Source organism: Phyllobates terribilis, unplaced genomic scaffold (assembly GCF_046119375.1).
Source record: "Phyllobates terribilis strain yellow unplaced genomic scaffold, ASM4611937v1 Scaffold_7__3_contigs__length_470593459, whole genome shotgun sequence".
Taxonomy (NCBI): domain Eukaryota; kingdom Metazoa; phylum Chordata; class Amphibia; order Anura; family Dendrobatidae; genus Phyllobates; species Phyllobates terribilis.
This window is the reverse complement of record NW_027362767.1, coordinates 409,580,086-409,595,888: the sequence shown is the minus strand read 5'-3', so window position 1 is coordinate 409,595,888 and position 15,803 is coordinate 409,580,086. Positions and strand designations below refer to the sequence as shown.

The 15,803-nt window shown below is 45.2% G+C and overlaps 1 protein-coding gene across 1 annotated transcript in view; it reads left to right on the top strand.

Annotated features, from left to right (window-relative positions):
• Positions 1-12,103, top strand: part of LOC141155546 (vomeronasal type-2 receptor 26-like) — a 137,244-nt gene extending 125,141 nt beyond the window's left edge. The window contains exons 5-6 of the mRNA XM_073642412.1: positions 11,069-11,959; positions 12,051-12,103. Of these exons, the coding sequence (XP_073498513.1) occupies positions 11,069-11,959; positions 12,051-12,103 (944 nt within the window). The remainder of the gene's footprint in view (positions 1-11,068; positions 11,960-12,050) is intronic.
• Positions 12,104-15,803: the final 3,700 nt, after the last annotated feature.

Genomic DNA, 15,803 nt, shown 5'->3' with positions numbered 1-15,803 from the left:
AACACAACACCCAGAATAAAGTCCTTTAATTGAAATAAAGACACAATTCTTTATTGTTCTAAATTAAACCATACTTACCATCACACCCATTCCAGCTGAAGCCAACGATCTCCTGCAATAAAAGAAAAATAATAAACCAACCTCATCCTTACCTTTCCATGGTTCCCACGACAGCTTCAGCTCTGCTACATCGAGATGACTGGCTGGACCGCAGCAGAACGCTGCCATCCAGTCTGTCATCCCGCAGACACTGAGAAGCGCAGGCATGCTTGCGCTCCTCACTGTCTCGCTGTGACGGAGGTCATGTGCAATGAACTCGGCTCACCTCATGCACGTCACTGACAGCGTGGGAAAATTCTCACGCTGAAGTGCTGAGTGCAGGAGAATTCTCCCACGCTGTCAGTGATGTGCATGAGGTGAGCTCATGTCCAATGAACTCAGCTCACCTCCTGCACGTCACTGACAGCGTGGGAAAATTCTCCTGCAATCAGCGCTTCAGCGTGAGAATTTTCCCACGCTGTCAGTGACGTGCATGAGGTGAGCCGAGTTCATTGGACATGAACTCGGCTCATCTGGATGTCGTCACAGAGAGACGCTGAGCAGCGCAAGCAAGCCTGCGCTTCTCAGTGTCTGCGGGATGACAGGCTGGATGGCAGCGTTCTGCTGCGGTCCAGCCTGTCATCTCGATGTAGCAGAGCTGAAGCTGTCGTGGGAACCATGAAAAGGTAAGGATGAGGTTGCTTTATTATTTTTCTTTTATTGCAGGAGATCGTTGGCTTCAGCTGGAATGGGCTTGATGGTAAGTATGGTTTAATTTAGAACAATAAAGGATTGTGTCTTTATTTCAATTAAAGGACTTTATTCTGGGTGTTTGTGTTTTTTTTAACTTTGACTATGGGGTTAGTAATGGGGGTGTCTTATAGACGCCTCTCCATTACTAACCTGGGCTTGATGTCAGCTGGCATTATAAGCTGACATCAACCCCAACCCTATTACCCCCTGCCACCGCACCAGGGCAGCGTGGAAGAGCGAGGCTAAGTGCCAGAATTGGCGCATCCTATGAATGCGCCATTTCTGGGGCGGCTGACGGCTGGTGTTTCTAGCCTGGGAGGGGGCCAATATTCATGGCTCCCTTCCTGGGCTATTAATATCAGCCCCCAGCTGTCTGCCCAGCCTTTGCTAGCTAATAAATTAGGGGGGACCCCACGTCATTTTTTTGGGGGGGTCCCCCATTTTAATAGCTAGTAAAGGCTATGTATTCAGCTGGGGGCTGATATTAGTAGCCTGGGAAGCTCCGTGGGTATTACCCCCTTCCCAGGCTTCAAACATCTGCCCCAGCCGTCTGCTTAACCTCCGCTAGAGCCTAAAATTAAGGGGAACCCCACGCCAATTTTTTTAATAATAAATCCTTTATTTTAATACTAAATGACAAGTACAATAACCAACACTATCACTGTACTTCATATATATGTGACTGACATGTTTCTATCTATCTAATCTATGTGTGATGCTCTATCTTTCTGTTCTAAATTGTCGGGTACCGCTGCTGAATTGCCGGCCGGCTTTTTTAAAGAGACAGTGCATGAAAACACTATTATTTTTTTAAATAAATCCTTTACACTAAATGACAAGTACAGTAAGCAACACTATCACTGTACTTATTATATATGTGACTGACATGTTTCTATCTATCTAATCTATGTGTGAAGCTCTATTCTTTCTGTTCTAAATTGTCGGGTACAGATGCTGAATTGCCGGCCGGCTTTTTTAAAGAGACAGTGCATGAAAACACTAATATTTTTTTTAATAAATCCTTTACACTAAATGACAAGTGCAGTAACCAACACTGTCACTGTGCTTCTTATATGTGTGACTGACATGTTTCTATCTATCTTATCTATGTGTGATGCTCTATTCCTTCTTGTCTAAATTTTCGGGTACCGGTGTATGCCGCTGCTGAATTTGCCGGCCGGCTTTTTTAAAGAGAGTGTCTTCTGAGCAGTTTGTCAGCTTTTGGACACCTTTGCAGGTGTTTTCTATGTGTTTCTATGTGTTTTTGTTTGCCTGCCATTGGTTTTAATGGTGTTCGACGGTGTTCTAAGGTGTTCGACGAACAGTTCGACGAACAGTTCCTCGAACATCCCGGTGTTCGACGAACCGAACCGAACCCGAACACTACGGGGGTGGCTCAACACTATTCATGAGGGATCGCTCCTGCCAAACAAACCTGATCGCCTTCTACGAGGAGGTGAGCTCACAGCTGGACCGGGGAGAGTCAGTGGATGTTGCATACCTTGACTTCTCCAAAGCGTTTGATACCGTGCCACACAAAAGGTTGGTATATAAAATGAGAATGCTTGGTCTGGGGGATAATGTGTGCAAGTGGGTAAATAGCTGGCTGAGTGATAGAAAGCAGAGGGTGGTTATCAATGGAGTAAGCTCAGGGTGTGTCAGGGTTACTAGCGGGGTGCCTCAAGGGTCTGTCTTGGGCCCTATATTATTTAATATATTTATTAATTATCTAGTGGAAGGCTTGCATAGTAAAATAGCAATATTTGCAGATGATACTAAACTTTGTAAAGTAGTTAATACAGATGAGGATAGGGCACAGCTACAGGAGGATTTAGATAAATTGGAGAGTTGGGCCAAAAAATGGCAAATGGGGTTCAATGCCGATAAATGTAAGGTCATGCACATGGGAAAGAAAAACAGCAGTCACCCATACATATTAAATGGGAAACCGTTGGGGAAATCTGACATGGAGAAGGACCTGGGCGTCTTGGTTAATAGCAAATTAAATTGGAGTGCCCAGTGTCAGGCAGCAGCGGCGAAGGCAAATAGAGTCATGGCATGCATCAGAAGAGGAATAGGGGCATGTGATGAGAACATTGTTCTTCCTCTGTATAAAGCGCTGGTAAGGCCGCACTTAGAATATTGTGCACAGTTCTGGGCTCCGGTGCTCAGGAAAGACATATTGGAGCTAGAGAGGGTACAAAGGAGGGCGACAAAGGTAATAAAGGGAATGGAGGGACTAGAATACCCAGAGAGGTTGTCAAAATTAGGCCTATTTACGTTGGAAAAGAGAAGGCTTAGGGGAGACCTCATAAACATGTATAAATACATCAGGGGGCAGTACAGAGATCTCTCCCATGACTTGTTTATACCAAGGATGGTGACAAAGACGAGGGGGCACACTATGCACCTGGAGGAAAGGAGGTTCCTGCACCAGCATAGAAGGGGATTCTTTACGGTCAGAGCCGTGAGACTCTGGAACTCTCTGGGAGAGGAAGTGGTGATGTCCAACTCACTTAATGAGTTCAAGAGAGGCCTGGACGCCTTTCTTGAGAACAATAAAATTACATCTTATGCTTAGTGATAGTTAATTAATCCAGGGATTTAATCTGACTGCCAGATTGGAGTCGGGAAGTGAATTTTTCCTCAATGATGTAAATTGGCCTATACCGCATGTTTTTTTTTTGCCTTCCCCTGGATCAACGCTGCGGAATAGCTGCAGTGCACAAGAAATAGGCTGAACTGGATGGACGCTTGTCTTTTTTCGGCCCTATAAACTATGTAACTATGTAACTATACGCCGTACGCACCACACACACACACTGTAAACGCCGTATGCACCACACACACGCTCTCTATACACTGTACCCACCACACACACACTGAATACGCCGTACGAAACACACACACACTCACACTGTGTACGCCGTACGCATCATACACACACACTGTATACGCCGTACGCATTATACACACACACTGTATACGCCATGCGCATCACACATACACACACTGTATACGCACAACACACACACTGAATATGCCGTACGCACCGCACAAACACACACTGTATACGACGTACGCATCACACACTGTAGACATCGTACGCATCACACATACACATACACACACTGTATACGCCTTACGCACCACATACACACACACACACACTGTATACACCATACACACACACACACTGTATACGCCGTAGGCACCACACACACACACACACACTGCATAACCTCTATGCACCACACACACACTGTATACGCCATACGCACCACACACACACTGTATATTCTGTATGCACCACACACACACAGTATACTCCGTACACACACACACTGTATACACCGTACGCACCACACACGCACTGTTTACGCTGTATGCACCACACATACACTATATACCCCGTACGCACCACACACACTGTATATGCCGTACAGACTCACACACTGTATACGCAGCACGCACCACATACACACACACATACTGTATACGCCGTACGCACCACATACACCCACACACTGTATACGCCGTAGGCACCACACAGGCACACTGTTCACGCCGTACGCACCACACACAAACTTTATACGCCATACACACCACCACACACACACACCCACACTCTGTATACGCCGTACGCACCACAAACACACTGTATACGCCATACGCACCACACACACGCACTGTATATGCCGTAAACACCACACACACACTGTATACGCCGTACGCACCACACACACACACTGTATATGCCGTACGCACCACACACACACTGTATACGCCGTATGCACCACACACACACTCTCTATAAACTGTACCCACCACACACACACTGAATACGCCGTACGAAACACACACACACTCACACTGTGTACGCCGTACGCATCATACACACACACTGTATACGCCGTACGCATTATACACACACACTGTATACGCCATGCGCATCACACATACACACACTGTATACGCACAACACACACACTGAATATGCCGTACGCACCGCACAAACACACACTGTATACGACGTACGCATCACACACTGTAGACACCGTACGCATCACACATACACATACACACACTGTATACGCCTTACGCACCACATACACACACACACACTGTATACACCATACACACACACACTGTATACGCCGTAGGCACCACACACACACACACACACTGCATAAACTCTATGCACCACACACACACTGTATACGCCATACGCACCACACACACACTGTATATTCCGTATGCACCACACACACACAGTATACTCCGCACACACACACACTGTATACACCGTACGCACCACACACGCACTGTTTACGCTGTATGCACCACACATACACTATATACCCCGTACGCACCACACACACTGTATATGCCGTACAGACTCACACACTGTATACGCAGCACGCACCACATACACACACACATACTGTATGCGCCGTACGCACCACATACACCCACACACTGTATACGCCGTAGGCACCACACAGGCACACTGTTCACGCCGTACGCACCACACACAAACTGTATACGCCATACACACCACCACACACACACACCCACACTCTGTATACGCCGTGCGCACCACAAACACACTGTATACGCCATACGCACCACACACACGCACTGTATATGCCGTAAACACCACACACACACTGTATACGCCGTACGCACCACACACACACACTGTATATGCCGTACGCACCACACACACACTGTATACGCCGTACGCACAACACACACACTGTATACGCCGTACGCACCACACACACTGTATACACCGTAAGCATCACACATACACACACACACACACACTGTATACGCCGTACGCACCACATACAAACATACACACTGTATACACCGTACGCACCATACACACACGCACTGTATACGCCATATGCACCACACACACACACACACTGTATACCCCCTATGCACCACACACACACACACTGTATACGCCGTAGGTACCACAAACAGACTGTATACGCCGTACACCCGACCACACACTGTATACGCAATACGCACCACAAACACACTGTATACGCAGTACGCACCACACACACACTGTATACGCCGTACGCACCACACACACTGTATACACCGTACGCATCTCACACACATACTGTATACGCCGTACGCACCACACACACACTGTATCAACCGTACGCACCACCACACACACTCTGTATACGCCGTACGCACCACATACACTGTATACGCCATACGCAACACCACACACACACTGTATACGCCGTAAGCACCACATTCACACATACACACACACACACTGTATACGCCGTGCGCACCACTACACACACACTCTATACATCGTATGCACCACACACACACTCTAAACGCCGTACGCACCACACACACGCTCTCTATACACTGTACCTACCACACACACTGAATACACCGTACGAAACACACACACACTCACACTGTGTACGCCGTACGCATCATACACACACACACTGTATACGCCGTATGCATCATACACACACTGTATACGCCATGTGCATCACACATACACACACTGTATACGCACAACACACACACTGAATATGCCGTACGCACCGCACAAACACACACTGTATACGACGTACGCATCACACACTGTAGACACTGTACGCATCACACATACACACACACACTGTATACGCCATACGCACCACACATACACATACACACACACACACTGTATACACCATACGCACCATACACACACACACACTGTATACGCCATATGCACCACACACACTCACACTGTATATTCCGTATGCACCACACACACACTGTATACGCCGCACACACCACACACACACTGTTTACGCTGTATGCACCACACACACACACACACACTGTACAGACTCACACACTGTATACGCAGCACGCACCACATACACACACACATACTGTATACGCCGTACGCACCACATACACCCACACACTGTATACGCCGTAGGCACCACACAGGCACACTGTTCACGCCGTATACACCACACACAAACTGTATAAGCCATACACACCACCACACACACACACACACACACACTCTGTATACGCCGTACGCACCACACACACACTGTGTACACTGCATGCACCACATACACACTGTATACGCCGTACGCACCACACACACACTGTATACGCTGTATGCACCACAAACACACTGTATACGCCGTACGCATCACACATACACACACTGTATACGCCGTACGCACCACATATAAACACACACACACTGTATACACCGTACACCACACACACACACTGTATACGCCGTACGCACCACACACACTGTATACGCCGTACACCACACACACACACTGTATACGCCGTACGCACCACACACACTGTATACACCGTACGCATCACACATACACACACTGTATACGCCGTACGCACCACATATAAACACACACACACTGTATACACCGTACGCACCATACACACACACACTGTATACGCCATACGCACCACACACACACACACACTGTATACCCTCTATGCACCACACACACACTGTATACGCCGTACGCACCACATACACACACACACTGTATATGCCGTAGGCACCACAAACACACTGTGTACGCCGTACACCCGACCACACACACTGTATACGCCATACGCACCACAAACACACTGTATACGCCGTATGCACCACACACACACTGTATACGCCGTACACACCACACACACACTCACACGCTGTATAATCCGTACACACCACACACAAACACACACTGCATATTCCGTATGCACCACACATACACTGTATATGCTGCGCACACACACACACTGTATACGCCGTACACACCACATACACTGTATACGCTGTACGCCCCACACACACACACAGTATACACCGTACACACCACATACACTGTATACGCTGTACGCCCCACACACACACTGTATACACCGTACACAGCACACACACTGTATACCCCGTACGCACCACATACACACACACACACACACTGTATATGCCGTACGCACCACACACATACACTGTATACGCCGTACGCACCACATACACCCACACACTGTATACGCCGTAGGCACCACACACGCACACTGTATATGCCGTACACACCACACACTGTATACGCCATACACACCACACACACACACACTGTATACGCCATACACACCACACACACACACTGTATACGCCGTACGCACCACACACACACACTGTATACGCCGTACGCTCCACACACACACTGTATACGCCGTACGCTCCACATACACACAAACAGTATACACCGTACGCACCACACACACTGTATATGCCGTACGCACCACACACACTGTATACGCCTTAAGCACCACCAGTCTGTATAGTCTGTATATGTTGTACACACCACTCACACACACTGTATATGCCATACGCACCACATACACACACACACACTAACAAAGCCATACGTTACACACACACACACACACACTGTATACACAGTGTGTAGAATTATTAGGCAAATGAGTATTTTGATCACATGATACTTTTTATACATGTTGTCCTACTCCAAGCTGCATAGGCTTGAGAGCCAACTACCAATTAAGTAAATCTGGTGATTTGCCTCCTGTGTAATGAGGAGTGGTGTTGACTAATGACATCAACACCCTATGTAAGGTGTGCTTAATTATTAGGCAACTTCCTTTCCTTTGGCAAAATGGGTCAGAAGAGAGATTTGACGGGCTCTGAAAAGTCCAAAATTGTGAGATGTCTTGCAGAGGGATGCAGCAGTCTTGAAATTTCAAAACTTTTGAAGCGTGATCACCGAACAATCAAGCATTTCATGGCAAATAGCCAACAGGGTCGCAAGAAGCGTGTTGGCCAAAAAAGGCGCAAAATAACTGCCCATGAATTGAGGAAAATCAAGCGTGAAGCTGCCAAGATGCCATTCGCCACCAGTTTTGCCATATTTCAGAGCTGCAACGTTACTGGAGTATCAAAAAGCACAAGGTGTACGATACTCAGGGACATGGCCAAGGTAAGGAAGGCTAAAAAACGACCACCTTTGATCAAGAAACATAAGATAAAACGTCAAGAATGGGCCAAGAAATATCTTAAGACTGATTTTTCAAAGGTTTTATGGACTGATGAAATGAAAGTAACTCTTGATGGGCCAGATGGATGGGCCAGAGGCTGGCTCAGTAAAGGGCAGAGAGCTCCACTCCGACTCAGACGCCAGCAAGGTGGAGGTGGGGTACTGGTATGGGCTGGTATCATCAAAGATGAACTTGTGGGACCTTTTCGGGTTGAGGATGGAGTGAAGCACAACTCCCAGACCTACTGCCAGCTTCTGGAATACAACTTCTTCAAGCAGTGGTACAGGAAGAAGTCGGCATCGTTCAAGAAAAACATGATTTTCATGCAGGACAATGCTCCATCACATGCATCCAACTACTCCACAGCTTGGCTGACCAGTAAAAGTCTAAAAGAAGAAAAAATAACATGGCCCCCTTGTTCACCTGATCTGAACCCCATATAGAACCTGTGGTCCATCATAAAATGTGAGATCTACAGGGAGGTAAAACAGTACACCTCTCGGAACAGTGTCTGGGAGGCTGTGGTGGCTGCTGCACGCAATGTTGATCAAAAACAGATTAAGCAACTGACAGAATCTATGGATGGAAGGCTGTTGAGTGTCATCATAAAGAAAGGTGGCTATATTAATCACAAATTTTGGGGGTTTTTGTTTTTGCATTTCAGAAATGTTTATTTCTAAATGTTGTGCACTGATATTGGTTTACCTGGTGAAAATAAACAAGTGAGATGGGATTATATTTGGTTTTTATTAAGTTGCTTAATAATTCTGCACAGTAATAGTTACTTGCACAAACAGATATCTTCCTAAGATAGCCAAATCTAAAAAAAAAACACTCTAGCTTCCAAAAGTATTAAGCTTGGATATTTATATTTTGGGTTGATTGAGAACATAGTCGTCGATCAATAATAAAAATAATCCTCTAAAATACAACTTGCCTAATAATTCTCCACACAGTGTACGCTGTACGCACCACACACACTGTATATGCCGTACGCACCACACACACACACTGTATATGCCGTACACACCACACACACTGTATACACTGTACACACACACTCTCTGTATATGCCGTACGCACCACACACACTATATACGCTGTACGTATGTTTTGTCCTTATGTGGATACAATGTAAATTAAAGCACCTTTGTCATGAATTTTTCCATGTTAATAAAATGTTACCTTTACTTACTTTGCTTTCATTTTAACACAGGGTAAGGGGTGAGTGCACATAGGAAAGAGGACACACAGGGGGGAGACAGCTCAAACGAGAGAACACATGAGGGAAGAAGACAGCACAGGGGTGGAGAGAGAGATCTAACAAGGGGGAGAGCACATGGGGTACACAGGTCATAGAAGAGATCACATGAGAGGAGAAGACAGCAGATGCGGAGAGAGACAGAGCACAGGGTGAGAGAGACAGAGTACAGGGGGGAGACAGCTCAAACGAGAGAACACATGAGGGAAGAAGACAGCACAGGGTTGGAGAGAGAGAGCAGACAAGGGGGAGAGCACATGGGGTAGACAGGTCAAAGAAGAGATCACATGAGAGGAGAAGACAGCAGATGCGGAGAGAGACAGAGCACAGGGTGAGAGAGACAGAGTACAGGGGGGAGACAGCTCAAACGAGAGAACACATGAGGGAAGAAGACAGCACAGTGTTGGAGAGAGAGAGCAGACAAGGGGGAGAGCACATGGGGTACACAGGTCATAGAAGAGAGCACATGAGAGGAGTAGACAGCAGATGCGGAGAGAGACAGAGCACAGGGGTGAGACAACTCAAACGGGACAGCACATGAGGGGAGAACACAGGACAGGAAGGAGAGAGACAGCAGACAAGGGGGAGAGCACATGGGGTAGACAGGTCAAAGAAGAGAGCACAGACGGGAGAAGTCAGCACATGGGGGAAAGAGAGAGTGGATAGGTGGGTGAGCACATGGGGGGGAAGAGATTCTCAATGCTGCAAAGCCTGCCCCCATTGTGACATTACCGCCCTAGCATCGGGCCTCCATCTAGTATATATATACAAATATATATGTATATCCACATGATCACCAAATGCCAGTATAGCAATAACAAATTTGCATACAGTAAACCTCATACAATGTTAAAAAATGTTCTAAATATTTTTTTTGCCTAAGACATGTTAAAATTCTAACATTCCAAAAAAATGTCTTTTTTTGTTTCTTAGATATGGATAGCTGTATTATTTGCCCTGAAGATGAATGGCCCAATATTAAGAGAAATGAATGCATTCCAAAAATTGTAATTTTTCTTTCATTTCCTGATCCTTTAGGTGTAACACTTACAACGTCTTCTGCCATCTGCTTTACTATTGCAGTAGTAGTTCTAAGCATATTTACAGCATATAGGGAAACCCCTATAGTCAAAGCCAGTAATCGAGATCTGAGTTACATTCTGCTCTTATCTCTTATGGTCTCCTTTCTGTGCACTCTGATGTTCATCGGCCGACCAACAACTCTGAGCTGCATCTCGAGACAAGTGACTTTTTGTATTGTCTTCACTGTATCTGTTTCCTCAACTCTGGCCAAAAATATTGCAGTTTTAGTGGCCTTCAAATCCACAAGGCCTGAAAGCAAAATGTGGCCAAAGTTTCTATTCCCTAAAATGATCATATTGCTCTGCTGTCTAAATCAATTTACAATCTGTGCTATTTGGTTGGCTCGATGGCCACCTTTTACAGAGCTAGATAAACATACAGAATTAGGTAAGATAATATTACAGTGTAATGAAGGATCATCCTTGGCGTTCTACATGGCTCTTGGATATATCGGTCTTCTGGCGTTCTTCAGTTTTATTCTGGCCTTCTGTATTAGGAAGCTGCCTGACCGGTATAATGAGGCTCATCATATAACTTTTAGCATGTTGGTCTTCTGTGCAGTCTGGATCACCTTCATACCAGTGTACCTTAGGACCAAAGGCAAATACTTGGTGGCTGTTGAGATGTTTGCTATCTTGACATCAAGTTTTGGTCTTCTGGTCTGTATCTTTATTCCGAAATGCTACACAATTATTCTGAATCCAGAAATGAACATTCGGGAGAAAATACATGTTCCACATGGTTAGATGTGATAATTCCTTGGGGAATTATATTTCTTAGCTATAAAAGAATTAACCGCTTTTGAATTTTAAGCTCTTTGATATTCTTGAAGGTATCATCCCAATGCTGTGCCCTCGACTTATTGAAGAAGTGTTGACTTTGTAAATTAAGAATGTAGAAATAGGGAGAAGTAGGGTATAGGCCTTAGTCTTTAAGAATTGAGAAACTTAATGAGATGTGTTTTTTAGCATATTTTTTCCCCTTGTGGAACATTTCTAATAAATGTTTTAGTTTTAAGTCAAACAGAATTCATCTGTGTGGCTTATGGTCCTGTTTACGACGGTGTGACCTGCAACTAAAGGACATTTATGGCATATCCTTTACTGAATTTTCACATGCATTTTTACAAGAGCCAATAAACTCTTAAGTACACCCTCTATATTGGCCCCCAAAGGTATTTTCATGGATAAATAAAAACAAAATTGCATTTATACTTGCAAAAGATGAGTCTTGTGCACCACTCTGCTGTCCATGTACATTTGGTGCAACCCTTCACAAGGTAGTAGCAATACAGAAATGTATATCTCACTTTTTTATGGGTGATAAAGGCCCTGGGCGGCCAAAACGTTGTGATTTTTCTGTGCCAATAAAGCTACCAAAGGAGGTGTTCTGGTTCCTGGATTTCTCAAAATTGTATTTAGTTAAATTAAAATCCAATTTATTTGTGTGTTTATGCTAAAAAAGTATTTTAGTTTATTTTCACCAATTGTCCCTATGAGGTCCCCGAGTCTCGATAGAATCACACACCGAGTTGCCTGATATTACAAATTCAAATGTACCTAATTAAAATGTTTATATTGTATTTAGAGCAAATTACATTTTTATTTTTAGTCAAAGGAGAGATAATTTGTATTGAAAACTATGTATATAAAAATAAATAAAAAACCTAACAGGAATATAGCACAGATGCAGAAGGACACTGCATTGCTTTCTTAATTTGGATACTCTTCTTTTTGGAGGAGCTTCGGAAACTCATGAATCTACAATGAAAAAATAAAAGTGACATGATAGGAAATAATAAACTAATAAGGAGATTTTTTTTCCTCTCTTCATCATTACTTTTTTCCTTGGTAAAAAAAAGCAACAACTTTATTTAAAAATGTATCAATACTTCTAATATTACAAAAGTACATTAAAAGATGCTTGTCTATTCTCCAAAGTTGGCGCTCTTTATTGAAAGCCCTAAGATGGCACCTAATGTAGGCATTCAAGCTGTCAATATATGAGTCGAGGGTAGTGTTGAGCATTCCGATACTGAAATATCGGGTATCGGCCGATATTCGCGGTATCGGAATTCCGATACTTAATTCCGATACTATTGCAATATCGTATACCGGAATCGGAAGTTCCCATAATGCAATGAGACATTTTCATTTTATTCAGCCAATGAGGATCCTAAGAAGTGTGGGCACATCCTGTTAGGCATGTAGGCATCTTAACTAATGGCATGGCTGTGATTGGCTGCTGAAATGATGTCATGATGCACTATAAAAGCCACCGCCGCCATTTTGAGCTCACTCTGCTGTGAATTCAGTTAGGGATAGGACGCTGTTGTTCTGAGGGACAGTTTTAGCTACCTATTTGCTCTATACTGCTTTACCCAAGCTACTTTCTAAATCACTGTGCCTTGCAGTGCTAGTGCACAGTTCCCTGTGCTGTTCACCGCTATCTGCAAGGTCTGTGTGTGTGAGTGCAGCTCACCCTGTAGTGTGTGCTTCAGCCAAGTCTGGTTGTAGTGCACTCAGTGTGTGTCACTGCCTCATACATTGTCCTTTTTTGCCAATTCATAATTTTTCCTGATATCTCCTATTAGTGTGGTGGTTCCATCTGTATTCAGCTAAATTGGTTCCAAACACACTATATAGGAGTAGATAGAGAAATTTTTTTCCGTCTTGCAGCACTAGTGCACAGTGCTCTGCATCTGTACTGTTCACCGCTGTCTGCAAGGTCTGGTGTGTGAGTGCAGCTCACCCTGTAGTGTGTGCTTCAACCCCGTCTGGTTGTAGTGCACTCAGTGTGTGTCACTGCCTCATACATTGTCCTTTATTGCCAATTCATAATTTTTCCTGATATCTCCTATTAGTGTGGTGGTTCCATCTGTATTCAGCTAAATTGGTTCCAAACACACTATATAGGAGTAGATAGAGAAATTTTTTTCCGTCTTGCAGCACTAGTGCACAGTGCTCTGCATCTGTACTGTTCACCGCTGTCTGCAAGGTCTGGTGTGTGAGTGCAGCTCACCCTGTAGTGTGTGCTTCAACCCCGTCTGGTTGTAGTGCACTCAGTGTGTGTCACTGCCTCATACATTGTCCTTTATTGCCAATTCATAATTTTTCCTGATATCTCCTATTAGTGTGGTGGTTCCATCTGTATTCAGCTAAATTGGTTCCAAACACACTATATAGGAGTAGATAGAGAATTTTTTTTCCGTCTTGCAGCACTAGTGCACAGTGCTCTGCATCTGTACTGTTCACCGCTGTCTGCAAGGTCTGGTGTGTGAGTGCAGCTCACCCTGTAGTGTGTGCTTCAACCCCGTCTGGTTGTAGTGCACTCAGTGTGTGTCACTGCCTCATACATTGTCCTTTATTGCCAATTCATAATTTTTCCTGATATCTCCTATTAGTGTGGTGGTTCCATCCATATTCAGCTAAATTGATTCCAAACACACTATATAGGAGTAGATAGAGGAGCCTTTCTGCAGCATTGGGCCCTGCAGCCCCAGCCAGATTAGTATTAGCCTATTTTTTGCAGCCTCATCTATTGCATTGTAGGTTACCTTCCTACATTGTAATAGCTACAAAAAGTTTGTGATACTATCGTTATTACATCTTTAGGCACATCCAGTGTCTTTTTGTGACAAAAAAAACCTAAATAAAGTTCACCAAACACTCCACTTTACAGTTGTGTAGGCCACATTAGCTCATATTAAAGTCTAGTCCACACTTTATAAAATTAGTGTTTCTTATACCTGTTAGCAGCTGTTCAGGAATAAGCACACTAAGCCCTTAGTACTTTTCTGCCTATCTTTATCAGTCTACCAAGATGAAGAAGGCAGGGAGTAAGGCATGTGGTCGTGGTCGTGGGCGTGGGCGTGGAGTTTCTGCAGGGAGAGGACGTGAGGATTCTGTGCCTGCAGGGAGAGGACGTGGGGATTCTGTGCCTGCTGCGGGCACCAGTGACTCAGCATCCCCCAGTTTTACCAGGGAACAGTCCTTTATGCGCAGCTTTGTAGGAGCTAGCCGTACCCCACTGCTGCGCGAGGACCAAATTGAAGCCGTTGTCGGATGGATGGCAGCTAACGCATCGACTTCAATTAGTTCCAGATCCTCTCAGGTCCTGAGCACTGAAGAGCACCCATCTGTCTCTTCACCACCTGCCAAATTGCCCAGGCAGTCAGAGAGCCCTGGACAGGAGCCATCTCTACTTCTGTTCTCTGAATCTCTTGGCTTGGAAAGAGGGGGCCAGCCAAGCAGAATTCGAGAATTTGAAGAAGAGGTAGTATGCAGTGATGCGCAACCGTTTTGTCTCTCTGAATCTGAAGAGGAGGGTGGGCCAGTGCCTATGGTCAGCAGCACACCTCAGTACGCATCTGATGATGAGACTCAGGTGCCACTTTCTGGTGCGTACTGTGCTGTCGAGACTACCCAGGAGAAGCAGTTGTTTGAAGAGGGTGGTGTAGATGATGAGGTCCTTGACCCATCATGGCGTGAGGGACAGGAAGGTGGTGGGAGCAGCTCTGAGGAAGAGATTCCCCGAACGGCCCAAAAAGGAGGGAGAGGGAGGGGGCAGACTTGGTTGCCTGTAG